The sequence below is a fragment of the Penicillium daleae genome (assembly GCF_028827525.1).
Source record: "Penicillium daleae strain IBT 16125 chromosome Unknown utg000004l_segment0_segment0, whole genome shotgun sequence".
Taxonomy (NCBI): domain Eukaryota; kingdom Fungi; phylum Ascomycota; class Eurotiomycetes; order Eurotiales; family Aspergillaceae; genus Penicillium; species Penicillium daleae.
This window is the reverse complement of record NW_026623152.1, coordinates 743,647-759,747: the sequence shown is the minus strand read 5'-3', so window position 1 is coordinate 759,747 and position 16,101 is coordinate 743,647. Positions and strand designations below refer to the sequence as shown.

The 16,101-nt window shown below is 48.1% G+C and overlaps 6 protein-coding genes across 6 annotated transcripts; 3 read left to right on the top strand and 3 right to left on the bottom strand.

Moving 5' to 3' along the window:
• Positions 1-1,145: 1,145 nt before the first annotated feature.
• Positions 1,146-1,739, bottom strand: N7458_003993 (DUF3716 domain-containing protein; the record flags this gene model as incomplete). Its single annotated transcript, XM_056907375.1, has 1 exon — positions 1,146-1,739. The coding sequence occupies one exon, from the start codon at positions 1,737-1,739 to the stop codon at positions 1,146-1,148; it is 594 nt and encodes a 197-aa protein (XP_056768102.1).
• Positions 1,740-2,087: 348 nt separating this feature from the next.
• N7458_003992 (uncharacterized protein) lies at positions 2,088-4,149 on the bottom strand (the record flags this gene model as incomplete). Its single annotated transcript, XM_056907374.1, has 2 exons — positions 2,088-2,637; positions 2,693-4,149. The coding sequence occupies 2 exons, from the start codon at positions 4,147-4,149 to the stop codon at positions 2,088-2,090; spliced, it is 2,007 nt and encodes a 668-aa protein (XP_056768101.1).
• Positions 4,150-5,099: 950 nt separating this feature from the next.
• On the bottom strand, positions 5,100-6,338 carry N7458_003991 (DUF3431 domain-containing protein; the record flags this gene model as incomplete). The annotated part of the gene is made up of 1 exon (XM_056907373.1): positions 5,100-6,338. The coding sequence occupies one exon, from the start codon at positions 6,336-6,338 to the stop codon at positions 5,100-5,102; it is 1,239 nt and encodes a 412-aa protein (XP_056768100.1).
• A 1,659-nt stretch (positions 6,339-7,997) lies between these two features.
• On the top strand, positions 7,998-9,173 carry N7458_003990 (putative mitochondrial carrier protein (Rim2); the record flags this gene model as incomplete). Its single annotated transcript, XM_056907372.1, has 3 exons — positions 7,998-8,110; positions 8,191-8,905; positions 8,961-9,173. 3 exons carry the CDS (start codon positions 7,998-8,000, stop codon positions 9,171-9,173), a joined length of 1,041 nt encoding a protein of 346 aa, XP_056768099.1.
• Positions 9,174-10,883: 1,710 nt separating this feature from the next.
• N7458_003989 (uncharacterized protein) lies at positions 10,884-11,719 on the top strand (the record flags this gene model as incomplete). The annotated part of the gene is given in 5 exon segments (XM_056907371.1): positions 10,884-10,963; positions 11,027-11,269; positions 11,324-11,488; positions 11,508-11,535; positions 11,579-11,719. The coding sequence occupies 5 exon segments, from the start codon at positions 10,884-10,886 to the stop codon at positions 11,717-11,719; spliced, it is 657 nt and encodes a 218-aa protein (XP_056768098.1).
• A 2,800-nt stretch (positions 11,720-14,519) lies between these two features.
• On the top strand, positions 14,520-14,779 carry N7458_003988 (uncharacterized protein; the record flags this gene model as incomplete). Its single annotated transcript, XM_056907370.1, has 2 exons — positions 14,520-14,583; positions 14,625-14,779. The coding sequence occupies 2 exons, from the start codon at positions 14,520-14,522 to the stop codon at positions 14,777-14,779; spliced, it is 219 nt and encodes a 72-aa protein (XP_056768097.1).
• Positions 14,780-16,101: the final 1,322 nt, after the last annotated feature.

The window sequence follows — 16,101 nt, the reverse complement described above, 5'->3', positions numbered from 1 at the left end:
TCACCAAGTCCGCAAGAAACAAAGTCGAACTAATCAGGTGTGCTGGCTGATACGACCTGATGGAAACGTGAAGAGGAACGTCATGAAGCATGCAGACTGGATTCCAACACCCTTTATTTGTTTATCTGCTACAATTTGTCGGTGGCCGATGGAGAAGAGGAGGGTAAAGGTGCCACTTTCTGGTAAATCCAGAGAAAGGGGCCTCCCGCCAATGACGTTGAAAAACGAGATATAGCGAGCATATATGGAGCTACTCCTCCGCACAAGAAAGTTGTCTATGGAAGAATGTTCTTCTTAAATACCTTGTCCATTATATGGTTTGTCTGGGTCTTTCAAAGAAATGATGACCGCTGTTTGCAATCTAGGGACTTACCGAATAATGATGAATAACAAACTGGTGTCTAAGAAAGTTGGCACCGGACGCCAAACTTCATTGAAGGCTCATTTGCAATGTGACTCATGGAAATCGCATGATATCTGTTTCATTTCATGCAAATGATTGACACAGCCTCAATTCAGGGCTCGGTCAATGACAAGCTCAATATCATTCTGACAAGGTCTCGGTGTGAAAACCTGCGAGGATAGAAGTATCCAATCAGGAAGGTATCGAGTCTTTGGGGCATACGTTCATTTCAGTCGCAATATGCCTGTATTGACAAAATATAGAACAGGGGATCTTCCTTCTAACTTCATGTGTACTGGTTTTAATAGCATATACCAACCGGGGCAGAGTATTCATTCGTTAAAAGCCTCAATAAACCTTAAATTGGGACTTGAAACAATACGCTAAGGATAGAAAGATACTTAGTATTCAGCGGGACCGTTTAATAGCTCGGGTTTGATTCTGATTCCCCTATGAACCCGGTGACTTAGATCCTTTAGATCCCATAATCTGATCAGAACAATTCCATCCTGAATGAATTCGTAGGACCGTCAGACCAAAAGACAAGTTGTTGTCGCCAAAAAAAGAACGCGTTGAACAGGACCTTGTCATATTGAGAAGCATATGTAGTTGCGGATGATCGGTTCAGCATATCTCCCACAAATATCACTTCTTCGGCAGCTTCCACATGCCAAAGAATGTCCGTCCACCTCCATTCCGCATCTTCTCCTCATGCTTCAATGCTTCGTCCAAGTTCTCCTTCTCAACAACTATCACGCACGCCGGTATCAAAGTCAACACCAAAAACACCCTCAACACTGTAACGTATAAGCATCCACTTACGAAAACTACACTGCCCATACTGACTCCGCGACTTCTCCCACACACAATTCGCACAAGCGCCCTCAAACATATCCGGGATAACAACACAGCCCACAAATTGGCCCTTGCCCTTTTCGCACTGCGTGCATTCCGGGGTGACCTTGACACCGACGGCCTGGGCGAGCATGGCATTGCGCTTGCGGGGTCGTGAGTCGAGGAAACTTTTTAGATTCAGAGCTTCTTTGATGATGATTATTCGCTTGTTGACGGGTTCGCGGACTGGTGTGAGGAGCATCATGTCGGGCCATGGTGGGAGGTTCATGGACCATTGGGTCTCACGGAGCAGACGGACTCGTTTTCCTGGGGGCGTCTCTTGGGGTTCGGATTCTGGGTCGGGGTCTCGGGCAGGACTGCCCGTGAGGATCGCTTTGATGTCGGCGAGCACGTCTGCGGGGAGGTCTAGGTCTTCGATGTTGGTGGATGGAGGAGCGGTTTTACTCTCGGCTTGAGGCTCTGGTGGAGCGGCAGGATCCATTGCGTGCGGATGGGGAGTTTTCAAAGGTGTGAGGGTAATGATAGCTGTTTATCGCAAGCAAGAAGATGTATAGGGGAACGTGTAGAAGAGGACCAGGGGGGATGAAGCGGTGCGAGGACTTCTCTCACTTGGAAGTAAACAACACAAAAGGCAAAATTACGAAAGGAAGAGATAAGATGCAAACACCAAAAATCATATCATACAGAACAGGGTCAGTTCATTTGCCCAGGGGGGTTGTCATATCAACTATAATAGTACACGAGCCGTAGATAATACACAGGTTGCTTGTCACAGCAAGACAAACCCTCAAAAACTAGAAATAAGAAGCACAAAGTAGTAGACCTCTGTCTACTGGGTATTACCACCTTCAAGTTCGACAAGAATCTTCAAATCACCATCCATCCAGTCCACTGTATCTGCAGACAGCAGAGCGAAAGCCCAGTCTTTCTCAGTCTGTATCGTGATTAGGCCATCCGGCACTAACGCCTTGACCTTCCAGCTGGATGCAGCAGCCGAATCTCGAATCTGCTGATCAATACTATCTGACCCTTGAACGAGAGAAATGCCAGGAATTTGGCCATGATAGCGGCGAAGGACTGAATCCTTGATCGTGTCGACATTGGGGCATTGGCCTGCTTGTAGGTCGAATCGAGGAAGAATGCGCTTACCATGCTGAAGCACGTTGATACGGAGGTAGATTTGAGTGTGGGGACTGGAGTGAGAAGGAGGGATATTTGCAGCAGCCATGTGGGACTTCGCGTCATGGACTGGGACAAAAGGCTGGGGATGGAAAGGTTGGTCGGCTCCGGCTTGTGCTTGAGGGCCCGTGTGAGCACCTTGCCTGGTAGCAATGTTCTCGCGGATAATTCGCGAAACATCGCGTGCGATACTGCTGGCGCTATTGGGGGGTTAGCAATGGTCATCTCGAAATAGGATTTGGCTCCAAAACTTACAATTCATCCCGCGCAGGAGGGTTGCGAGTTCCTCCAATACGCCACGGTAGACTTGCCGTAGAATCAGCATGAACAATACGGTTGACATTCTGGTCCTCACAGCCAGGCAGACAATGGTAGTCACCGTTGTGGACGACGTGATAATGGCTATCCACAGCCGCGACCAACCCACGCCAGTCGGGCTGCTGAAGGCCAGAGAGAGACCAAAGATTATCCAGTTCATAGTCTTGGTTATACATATCGTACGACTTGGCCATGTCGTTCCAGTCCACTGTGTATCCGTCCAAGAGCAGGTCAACCAGCCCGATATCCATGATCTGCCCGGATTCAATTGGCGCCTGCCCGGGAGGCGGAGGCGGAGGTGGGGGCATTGACTGGTTCTGATTATGCATCTGTTGGAGCTGCTCCTCTGGAGAATAGCGAGGGCCATCGAGATCCTGGAAACTCTCGTTGGTTTTGCGGCGTCGGCGCTCTTCTGTGCCTCCTCCCTTGCGTGTTTCAATCGCATACTGACGCTGTCGTTCATTGGTAACCATGCGGCGCAAAAGAGGAATGACCAAAGAGATGATCTTCTGCTGGTCGCGGGGCCAGATATATGTCCTCGGGCCCATCCCCTCATTCACGACGTTCTCTCCGAAGAAACGCTCACCATTGCCCTCGTCATCAAGGAATTGCCGAACGCAATTCCAGAGTCGCAGCTTGACCATTTCGGTATCTCCCTTTCCGCGCTGGCCAACACAGTCACGCCGCTCAGGATAATCATCGTCCAACATGAATCCTTTGGCCGCAGCTTGGAGATGCAAGAAGTTTTCGGGTGACAGTTCTAGCGAGGAAAATAGCTTCGACATTGGCGGACGGGTGTACTTTTTGTTGCTCGACGGTTGGCGGAACAGGGCCGCGGCGGAGTGCACACCAACTGCACGAGCTTCAGAGAGTGACTGCGGGGGGACAACACGAATATCAATGTTGTCGCCAGCATACGCATGCTGGCCTTGCTGAGATTGTTGAGAAAGCTGATGCTGTGCTCCGGAAAGCCCAGCCCCAGCCAGCGCAGGGTCGAGGTTATCGTCATTTCGCTTGCGTTTCTTTGAAACGGTGCGAGATAGTCCAGATCCTTGGGAATGTTCATTTTGTACCCGCAGGTGTCGGCCGCCTCCTATTCCCGCGCCAAAGTTCGTATCGCCGAACCCGTCGTCGCCAAGATGCATATCTGTACTGTACCCATCCAGTTGGTGATGGCCTGCTACTCCGGCAGCAGTCGCAACTGCTGCGGCCCATTGTGGAGAGACATCTTGACCTGCAGCTGCAGTCGCTGCTTCCACCAAGCCAGCAAGCTGATTGTCGCTGGGAGTGTAGCCACTGTTCGGATCGAGTTGGACGTTTGAATTTGTTTGAGATGTGAGGTCTGCAGAGGAGGAGGAGGGAGGGTGGTGGTTGGTCGTATTCGAGGAGGACATGATTATTGGTGGGGCGTGAAGTGCTATGGAACGGTTGTGATTTGGCGGCAACGCAATTTTGCGGCGGCAAATTGGTGGAGATGGAGCGCCTCAGTGCCACGGCAAGTCGACAGGATGAGTCGTACAAATCAGAGGTCGTGGCACAGTTTTGTGTGGTCTAAACGACAAGACACGGGCGTAGATCATCTGCCAAGCGCTCTGTGATGGCTGAACGATGGCTGTAGGTGAGTAAGAGCGCGTCCAAGTCGCGAGCTGGAGGAGAGAATTCCCGGGGGAAACCTCACAGAAACGCGCCCCGCGAGGGGTAGTAGGAGCGACGAAAGTTGGAGGAGATCGAAGCTATTGACGAAAGCTCTTGAGCTTCCGACTGATAAGATCACAACGCGACGGGGCGATTGATGATGATGTTTGCGTGGTTTGAAGGAAGGACAGACAGTGCAAACCCTGCATAGGAGTCACGTGGTGGCCCACTCTCCAGTACTACGCTAGCATTCCTGGTTACAATCAACCACTACTGGAGATGGACATCATGAATTGAGCTGTAGATAGAGATCCAGAGTTCATGAGCCCATTTGAAATTACTTACGACTCTGATATCAAAATATATGGGCAGGTATTTTAAACAAGTCGAATGGACATCCTCTCCAAAAAGTCTATCAATTGAATCACTCTTGTCAAGAAAACTGTCAACTGGTATCAATGTACAGGAAGGTCAAAATAGAAGTATACACCAGAATCACGTTGCTAGATCACCCGCTCTTCACGCCGAAATGGATTCAATCAAAATAGATCGCCGGAGAGATCAAAACAGATTCCGAAGCATGAAGCGCACATGCCATCCACAGCGTCGGTAAATTGGTGATATAGATAATAAATTCTAAGTCCAACAGGACGCTCTCATAGCCCGGCCTGCGTTGAAAAGAGAGCTGTTGAAGGACGGGTTCCAATGCCTAGAAGCCGTCTCCCTCCTTCCATGGACGACCAGCCTCTAGAGCACGGTATTTGGGGTTCTTGCCACGTTCAATTGCAGCCTGAAGGGTATCGGCGACCTGTATTTCCTTCGCAATGACCTCCTTCTCAATATCGGATTGCTGGCCAAGAGGTGGGATATTGGAAAACATGGTCTCATCCAGTTCTCCCTCGGCCTCTGCTGAATTCCATTCTTGCACCATCCACACCCAATCATCTAGTTGTTGTTGCAAATCTTTCCTTTCAGCATCCAGATCCTGCCATTTTTGGTACTCCTCGGGGCCACCGAAGCAGAACCCGTAGCCATCACAGAGACAGACAGTCTCTTCCACGCAGAGAACCGGCTGGCCCGTGAACACATATTGCCACAAGTATTCCCAGATACGACCCGCGATGTAATCGCTTAGATCCGTTTGCAGCAGCCAGTCACGGTAGAAGATGAACCGCGCGTGTGGAATCGTGCGAATGCGATCCCGGGATAAGGCGAATTGCGCGCAGCACGGCTGAGAAAGGACCGAGGGAACGGGCTGGTCTGGGAATAATTCTCCCCAGGCACGAGCGAGCATCACCTCCTCCTGTTTGAACTCGTCTTCTTCCATCTCACCGGGGTGCATCCATGCAGGACATCCAGGGCCGAACCCGCAACGCGTATTCATGTACCCTTCACGGATGACCCGCTCCATACTCAACCGCCGGAGAATCTCCACCGCGTCGCCGCCGAAAAGCTCCTCGTTATGCCACGCATTCTGGTGCCAGTGCATAAACACCGCAACGTCGGGTAGGGCATCGTAGAAGTCGATAATAAATGACAAGTATATCATCACCTCGTGCCCCTTGTTCTTCGGTGGATGGAGGGGCGCTTTCGGGTCATCCGCGACATAAATGGCCGTCCCCCAGTCCGGCAACTCCTTCGCGATCCAACTTGTGTCCTCCTTCTTGGTTCTAGGCACAACCAACGTCTTTGTGTATGAGGAACCGGGAGGTTTGGGGATGCCAGGGGTGAAATTGGGCTGGGGGGCGTATAGGCTTTTACTGCCATGGCTGGTGAAGTTGAAGGCTCCTGTGTAGTTGTGACCCGAGTAATCGGCGCCATAGTATTCACCCAGGCCAATGGCCTGTGGATAGTTACTCCATGGTCGTGATAGCTGGCGGGCTGTGAAGAAGAGGATGCAGGAGAAGCTGAAGCCGAGGAAGAGCACCGCGCGCCGTGAGAGAATCATGGAAAAAGATGGGTAGGACAAGGACAATTATACGCGGAGAATTGATCTGTTGCACAAGATGGAAATCAGCCTCAATCGACTCTCGGGCTACGCACTTTCTGCATCGCTGCGGGTATCACAGGATAGCGATGCGATCAAGCTCCTGCCAACGTACTCAAAACTTGAAAACACGCATTGCACCTGGACCATGTGGATCGGATTGGTCTCAGGGGGGAAGTCAGGGTAGCGAAGGAGAAAAAGAAAACGTCGTTGCACTCGTTGATACTGAAAAGCAAAAGCCTCTGCGAGTTGAGTAGAATTGAGGAGAAACCAAGAAATTGAACCCCCCGGAGGGTCTAGATTGGGGCTTGTCAGTCCCTAATAATCGACGTGCCACTAACTCAAAAAGGCCTATCGCGGGGCGCCTTGGACGAATGAAGGGCTGAAACATGGGTGAAGGTGGAGCTGTAGTGGTCCTGGGAGTGCGCACCGCGCGAAGGTGATGACGACAACAGCGGGACAAGAATTGTGGTTTGATGCATCGGCAGAAGAATCCGCAAAAAGGAGCGGCCAGGGACTGGAAAGTAAATTATCGGAGAACCTACGGAAGACCCGGAATGGGCAAGTGCGGAAGATCTTTACATTTGTGCGGAGTATGGACGGAGTGCCGTTCAGCTCTCCGTCAATGCTGACATGGTGAAACTGACTGGCCACTGCAGATCCTTGAAAGTCGCAAATGAGAGTTCGTCCCTCGGAGCGCTTCGCGACGAGCGGGCGGAGATCACCCCTGAAAATCCACCGAATTGAATCACCAAGCTTCGTGGCAGATTTTAATCAAGGCGCACATACTACGGAGTACAGAGTGGTACAATGGAACTGCAATGTCTATTGTCGTTCATACCAACATAAGATGTCGAAGGTAACTAAGAGGTAAAAAGATTGACTTGGGCATATTAGATAGGTTGAGACCTGTCGTTGGAAGCATGCCTGCTGCTCGTGCGTCTTGCGGCGATCTAAGATATATTTTGCCTGGACCTCGGGCCATACATACTTCCGCCTTCGAGACCATACCTTGTACAATTCACCGATCTCACGCCTATTATTCCAAGGAATCGTGTCGCAGTAAAAAGCATACCAACAGACTCTTTTGGTGCCGGAGGTGCAAACAAGCTTGAACGTAATAATGATCAGGTGATTTCCATGAGATTCAACTAACTAGGTCTCGGATCATCTGCCTCCATATTTAACCGTATCGGTCCAGAAGAATCAACGTATGCAAAGACGAAAAATAGAATTGACAAATGAGAGTATGCTATAACTAAAAAAAAGAAAGGTATAGTAGTAATTCAACAGAGTCAGTCGATGATATATTCTGGTGAAATCGCTGTGTAAACTACTAGATTCAGTTCGCCGATTGACGACTTACGATAAACCTGCCAGTATTTCCTAGTATTCCTGTGCTATTTACCGTACGAAAAGACCTCAATTCTGAAAATGACCAGTCTTTTATGATCTCGACACGTCCAGAACAGCAAGTGGCAAGAGTGGCGCCTATCAGAAACCCAGCATTTGTTATCTCACGTGACACCGCGAAAACTTGCGGCGCCGGGTCTCCCCAGAAGGGAAATTTCCTGGGTCACCATCTTTGCCTTCTTCCCTCTCCAGAAATGCGCTGTCACGATGCAGAGCCGCAAGATTCACGGTCGGCCCGCTGAGGACTCTGCTCCTCTCAAGACCTCTTATGTCACCGCCAAAAAGTCCCACGACCCGTGGGTTCACCTGCTAGCCGGCGCGTAAGTTTTTTTTTGCTGAACCCGGATCATCGCCATCAGCCATCGGAGGATCTGCAACTAACACATGGACGATGTTACAGGAGTGGTGGTTTCGCAACTGCTATCGCCACATCTCCCCTCGATGTTCTGAGGACACGCCTTCAATCCGACTTCTATCAACGTCCTCCTGCTCCGTCCTCCGCGGCCTCCGGCGCCGCGGCCACCATCCCAAAACACACAAGCCACAAGACCGCTCGAATTATTAGCAACATCTACCAAGCAGAAGGATGGCGAGCCTTCTTCCGTGGTCTCGGTCCTAGTCTTGCTGGCGTGGTCCCGGCGACCGCCATCAAATTCTACGTCTACGGAAACTGCAAGCGGATCGGCGCCCAACTACTAGGAACAGGCGAAGACTCGATACTCGTACACGCGCAGGCCGCCATTGCCGCGGGAATTGCGACAGCCACAGCAACAAATCCCATCTGGCTGGTCAAGACACGGCTGCAATTGGATAAGGCCCAAGCAGCCACCGGAACTCGCCGGTACAAGAACAGTCTGGACTGCGTTCGTCAGGTTCTTCGCCAGGAAGGTATCAGTGGATTGTACAAGGGACTCAGCGCGAGTTATTTGGGCTCATTAGAGACTGCGCTTCATCTGGTTCTTTATGAGCGGATAAAAACTACATTGCATACCTCGCTTGGGTCGCCTGAAGGCAAGGAGACGGCCACCCAAAAGGAAATTACGAGCTGGCTCAGCACAACCGGTGCGGCGGGATCCGCCAAGTTTGCTGCGGCTCTGATCGCATATCCACACGAGGTACGGAGTCGCCCTCCCAAAAGCCGTGTTGGCGTTTTTACTAATCATTTAACAGGTCATCCGAACTCGACTTCGTCAGGCACCAATGGAGAATGGCGTCCCTAAATACACCGGCTTGCTGCAGTGCTTCCGACTAATCGCTAAGGAAGAGGGTATGGCTGGTCTCTACGGAGGCCTGATGCCGCACATGGTCCGCTCGGTCCCCTCAGCCATCATCACCCTGGGCGTCTATGAATTTGTTCTGCGGTTTGTCGGCACATCGGCCTAAAAGGACAACACGACACAACACAACCACGAGTGCATCTGCACGCTGTACAATATCATCTCGAACGGGCCTCCTGCATCCAGTCTTTGCTAGACGAGGCGCTGCCGTGACCTAATTGCATGTATCTTTACCTGGGCGTTGGGGGACTGGATCCATTTTTTGAGGCTGTGCATAGAATCTCCTTTCTGAGGAATGTACCATACATTACAATATATCGCTTGTCATTACTATCAATCTAAGATAGATTGGATATTCAGGATTTCTACAGATGTTATTGTAGGGCCTTAGGGGCAGGAGGTCATTCGTATAAAAACAGGGAAAGATGTAGAGAGGTGCCAGCACGCAGATGAGTGATAATACATCGGGTTTGCTCTTCTTCACTGGTGCATTTTCCGTGCTACTTTTTTCTCTCGCTGTAAGGCTATGCTAACGATATCCACATAATGCTCGCCGTCATGACGCAATATATCGGGTATAATTGTTTTATTTCCTCCTCCTTCACTACTCTCTTAAAGTGACGCTTAAGCAGCGGCCACTTAGAAATAGCTGCTGCACCGCACACCCGGGGCAGGAAGGGCCCAAAGCCCATGCCCTATAGCCTACGAGCTTTTTCCATCACACCTCGCCCATGAAAAATTATCGGGTTACACATATTGGTGACTCAATCCCAAACGCGCCGCCTTCGTGGCTAGGATACGAGCATGTGCGTCCGGAATACTGTATCACATCACCTGGCAATGTTAGAGTAACAGATGCTAATATCGAAGTCCGAGACAAATCTGCAGCGGGCTCTCTGACGGATATCGTCAAGTCCGTTATGCTCAACCCTAACATACATGATGCTCATCGGTGGTACTTTCAATGGATAACCAGCTGCTCAAACCATAACACGCGCTGGAGGTAGAAATATCCGTCGCTTTGAACGTGGGTTTAAAGGGAGCAGTCCCAATAATGTACATAGATTGTTGTGTCATGTCAGTTGCAAAACATCAGTTGGAACTCCCACCAGCATTGAAGATATTCTTACTTCGAAGCGAACTAATTTTGCTAAAAAATTAGCAAAATTCCAGAGAAATACACCCAATGGGAGGAAAAATAAATAAATAAAGGTAAACACTTGGACACTTTGGGCTAAGTGTCCATCAATCGGCCCCTTTTATATGGTGAGAGTCCAAAATAAAGGGTAATTTTTGAAAGGGCCTGGTTACTTAGAACATGGCCTCCCTATAACTACGTATGGGATCCAGCTTATATCTAGTGATTTTAGGATGGGTATTAGCCAACTCTTAGGTATAGAGTGGGGAGACAAAAGTACATACATTGGCATTAATCACGATCACGCCTATAATAACGAGATCGACACGATCATTGGCGCCGATCCTACCATCTTTATCCATCATATCTTCGTATCATGAATCTAATGCAAGGGCTACGGCTATTTAGCCCTTGCTTGCTACCCAAGATTTGCTTGCGTTTGACACTCAATGTAACTAATTTCTTTATGTCTCTCACTCCATTAGATTACCTCCTGTAATTCATTTCTAAATAAATAGAGGATAATCATACCGGCCATTTTGCAACTCTTCAATACACAGTCTCGCAATGCGAATCCACGTCTTTGGATTTTACCAATCATCTCAGCATCAAGCTGGTTAAGTAAGGAGCCCAGATAACCTATAGCTGACAACATATTGCTAATATCGAAACCTGGCCATGCTATTCGCAATGATAGGCCACTGGATTGTAGCTGGACAACCAAAATATGACAGAATGGAGCCAGGGCAGACTATACCGTTAGTGCCCTAACCAGGGCATCGTCCACTCCTAAGTGATCTTGACTAAGTGGACAACATTAGGTTCATTTCCGATATAGGAGCCCAGGAACTAAAGCCATTGTTCGTGATTGGATGCATAGTCACAATGCTGTTTCTGAATCTGGCGTTCTATCAATCCATCCAATCCAAGGGAAATTCAAACTATTTCTGCATCTATTTTTCAGCTTCTTCCACATTTGCTGGAAGCCTAGGGTTGATCATGTTATCAGTGTTTGACAACATTAACCACAAATTTGTCCATGATGCCTTTGTGACCATATTCATGTAAGCGGTGCATGTTTGTTGTTCGTACTTTTAACTGTTCTCACGATTTGATAGGATGGGATATCTAATCGGTGCAACCGTAATCTGCATAGATTACTTTTATTTGACGGGTTCATCCAAGTTACAAAAGCAAGGACAGATGTTTAAGACGAGCTTCTTGATCAAGCTATCATTCATTATTACTGAAATTGCCTTTATACTGGCATTCCGTTGCACTGAGTAAATACCCTCTATCCAGCAAAACACAGCCGCGATTCTTGAATGGGGTATGAAACCTGTGTCATTTTCATGTTACCCCTATCATTTTAGGCTACTAACCTTTGTGTAGTTATTGCCTTCACCTTCACTGGTTACATCTTGTCATTTGTGGTTGATTTGCTCCCATCTTCTTGGCTTCACATTATCCCCTCCAACTACAAGCAACTCGAGACAGATATGGATTTAGCTTAATTGCGAATTAGGAGGTCAGTGCCTGGCTACTGTCTCTTTTGAGCAACTCATATCTTGAAACTTTTCAAGGGGATCTTTGTTTATCTTTAGTTTCTTCACGACTGACCATACGAATCGACCCCAAAGTGCGGGAATATAAAGGTTATGGTATAAGTTCTGATGCTACATGCGTCTCTTGGAACTCGGAGAATCTGCATTGGTTACCACCGGAGTACCAGCCAATGGAACGCGCTTCCATCGTGTCACTATCTACAATATCTCTTGGTTGTGCTTCGGGACGGGTGCTATTTTCAGCTTTGTTTCCCCGAATCTTTCACATGTTGTTGCCGGGCACTGAATCTCGTTTGGTTAAGGATCATGTTGAGAATTTCTTTGTAGCCATATTCTTCCATACCTTCATAGTGGAGAATACTCTGTCCTTGTTCCAGAGGCCCAGCAACCGAGTCATGTTACATGCGACGATGAAATCGATACTACAAAGCAAGATCCACTTCCCTTGAAAGAAATTCTTTTGCAAGTCTTAAGATGTCCAGGAGAAGCCCGACAATTCGATATCTTTGCCACACCGTGGAGATGGGAACTACTTGTGCAAACATCCCAGCACACTACTCGTGTATGCTCGTTTGTATGTCTTCGCTACTCGACATGAATTGGATCGACTTGAAAATGTGAGTTTGCAGGCGCTTTACTGGACTCTCTCGGAATTTCAGTTGAGTTTAAAACAAGCGGACGTAATGGTCGGGCTTTTACGGGTCTCTACTGGAATATATGCCATCGATGAGCTCATGATTCACTATGTATAATCGCACCTAAAGACTCTCATGGAAGTCTAATCCAAATCCCGGTCTGTAATAAACCTTGGTATAGGGCAGTAGGGGCCTAAGCTGAGCTGGCGTTATGCAGGAGCCCTCTGTAAATATGGAATTAGCAGGTTGTCAGCGCATATAAGTTAAGGACGAAGAAAGCTCCAAAATTTCTCGATCTCTACTGTGTTTGGCCTGGGCGCGTAGCTTGCGTCCAAGTCCCGCGACAACCCTTTTGGTTCCGCTGGTACGACTCCACGAGGACACTATGCTTAGTCATCACCCTGAAAGCTGGAACCATCGACCCAATGTAGTTTAGTCAGCCTTCCCCGAAGCCAATCATTGGTTAGTTATGAGTACGGAGTACGGAGTAGTCCTTTATGCAAAAGCCCCTCTGCGAAAAGTGTCATTCTCATTACGGCATAGCTTTATGGCATTAACATTAACCTAAACAGTCTTGGCTAGGGGAATTCGGGAGTGTATTTAGGCCATAACGTTGTGCCATTGATGGCAGAAACATTCATCTTGTCAGCAGTGGATATCGCAATCTTCTGGGCTTCCTGTCTTTCAAAAGGTATATTTACTCATTTAGTAAAGCGGCAAGAGGATCAAGCCTCACTAATTCTATCATCAACAAGCAACAAAAACAAAAACATACAACAGCCAGGATTCGCATGTGGTCACCCACCATACTACTAACTGGCCGGCGTGTGGCTTAAGTACGGCTGAGCGGACGGGAAGCCCTGTTCTCCACACCCTATGGTCGTATGTACTGAGAAATTACTGAAAATGAAATATATTCTCTAAAGTTTCTATTCACAATGCATAGAGGTGAGTGCGCAATAGACACGTTGAAAAGCTGGGTGAGAATCTGGATGAGGAACCCCCTCGTTCGCGCGACTGCCGCACTGACCCTCACAGCTGAGCTGAGATGTATAAATCATTGGCCTGTATCCTCTTACCTGAAAAGCTCGCCTTCTTGGCATCTGCACATCGCCGCCGTGGATAGACGAATACTACGGGGGACTGGTTTGCGGCTCAGAACAACCTTATTCGAACCATCGGTTCTTCATGTCCTCCCTTGCAACACAAGGCTGCTTAAAGGAACAGTCCTCTCCCTCTCTAACAAGTCAATGGAGCAGCTAAGAATAACTATTCTGATTGCTTAGGAGCGTCAGATCGAATGTCGCACGACTCACTAATCCCTTAATTTAAATCTACGAGTGGACTATAAGATGCCGACAAGACATTTGGAAGGAGAGGTGTATTACAGCCAGAAAGGGATCAGGGATCAACTTGTGCTACTCGACGAAAGTATCAAGACTAGAGAGAGGGAAGAAAGAGAAAACTATCTGGTAGGATGATGTTTGATATGTCCTCCAATAAGAAACGCCTTCTCTTACCTTCCCGATTCGGTCGTGTTTGCTTCCATCGCCAAATCCTCAAACCAATCGCAATCGCGTCTAGATCGTCACAGGGTGCACGTTCCCTCAAAATCACACAGACCTCATATAAACCTACCGATAGTGCTAAGAATGTGATGGATCCTGTAGCAGAGAGAACTAGTGCAGATTTCGCAGCCTCCGATGGTCTGACACCCGCTAAATGTGGGGCCGCTTGGCCTGGTGATGGATCTTCTCTATTTAATGAGATCCGCCTGGCCTTGGGGAATAGTGAGAATATAGTCTTCCTAGGAGTAGGCTATACCCAGTCCCTCCTATTGTGGCAACATGAGCGCCTGCAATCACCCTTCCTCGGGGACTTGTCTGTGGTCAACCGCCCTGGATACGCTCGATCCGCCTTTGAAAGAGAGCCTGACTACGATCCTCAAAGTCCACAAGGGCAACATCGTGTCAGCCATCCTCGAGGAGGCAGAAAGAAAAAGGATATCTGCTTGCAGAAGCGTTGGAAAGTTCAATTTCGCGGCAAGACGATAGTTCTTCGCGATCTGTTCGATAAGATCATTGCATAGGTGAACTAGTTCAGTGCCGTCGTCGATGTCGCTATTTAATTCAATCCCGGCGGCGCTTCACTCCTATAGGCTGGTATACGATTTTTGCTGTATGTTACTATCAGCGACCACTATTATTTTGAATCTATAGTTCACGGCTTAGAGTCGGTCTTACTTTTAATCGCACGCTACACGGCCTTCAAGGCACTCTACGTGCAGAAAGGATCTACTATTCAAGCGGAGCTACAGCGTAGACTAACTAATCTATATGCACGAATTCTCACCTTCCTAGCCTATGGAATCTAATACTTCAACTAACCGGTAGTAAAACGGCTGGTGAAGAGCGTATTCTAAACCTCTCAGATTAATGAGATCGACGATATGATAAAGTTAGACGAAGAAGTTATCAAGCTAGCTTATATAAGTGATTCCAAAGTCCAATAACAGATATCTATCTAGGTTAACAAGACTCGAGAGATCGTCGAGATACTCCAAAGCCTAATACGCCGGCTAGTCGATGCCTTAGTGATATACGTGAAGGCGTTAAAGGAGGAGAGATTTCATACTATCGTGAACTAGCTGTCCTCTGTGCCTTATACTCAGCATCAAAATCGACACTTAGCGGATCGACTATTGAATTCAGCATATTAGCTACTTCGCCATCCGCAATATATAGAGTGGAAAGGGTCAAGCTTCTTATCTCTATTCCTGCTTCACGGAATCCCAGGGTCTGGAAAGACCTATCTCACGTTAGCCGTTGTAGATACGTTCCTGCGTGAGCACACTTTAAATCCCCTTAGCGCACCGATAGCCTACTTCTATTACGGAGATAGCCGGCTCGGCCGGTCTTGGGCTGATCCAGACGAGGTGATACGATCTCTTACTCGATAGCTTGGTATTGTCGATAGAGAAGGTCTCAAGATTCATGAACTAATTGCACTTGAGTACTCACGTAGAGAGGCGGAAGCTAAATTAGATGGCTTTGAGATTCCTAGGCTCCGGGCTACCGAGTGTGCCGATCTGGTTCTGAAAATCTTGGGCGGAAATCCAGTAGTGATTATTATTGACGGAGTCGACGAGGTCGAGGAGTACCGAAGGCATAAACTTCTTGACGCGCTGATTAAAGTCCGCGACGAATCTGTAAGCGTGATGAAGATTTTCCTCTCTAGTCGAGATAATAGCAATATGATAGCCGGACTACTAGATACTTTAATGCTTTGCGTGAATGATATAGATACTCGGTAAGATATAGAGGTCTTTGTTGAGTACTGCGTGTTAAATTAACCCGGAATCTCCTTGATAGGAATATCGCAGATGACTTACGGCACGAAATAAACAAGTTTCTCCTGAACCGAGCTAGGCAAATGTGAGTTCTGCTACCGAAGTTCTTTATGAAGCAAGCTGATTTATTTATAGGTTTCTGTGGGTTCAGCTTTAAGTGGAACTACTATACAAATTAAAATCAGCAAGTAGCGTTTCAAGGGCTCTAAATAATATACCAAAGATCTCCCCTACTATTGACCATCTATACTCGAATATTCTCAGGGAACTCGTATAGGCGGATTATTTTGCTTATGAAACCGTAGCTAGGGCTTTCGCCTGGCTGCTTTGTATGTATGAGCCCCTGT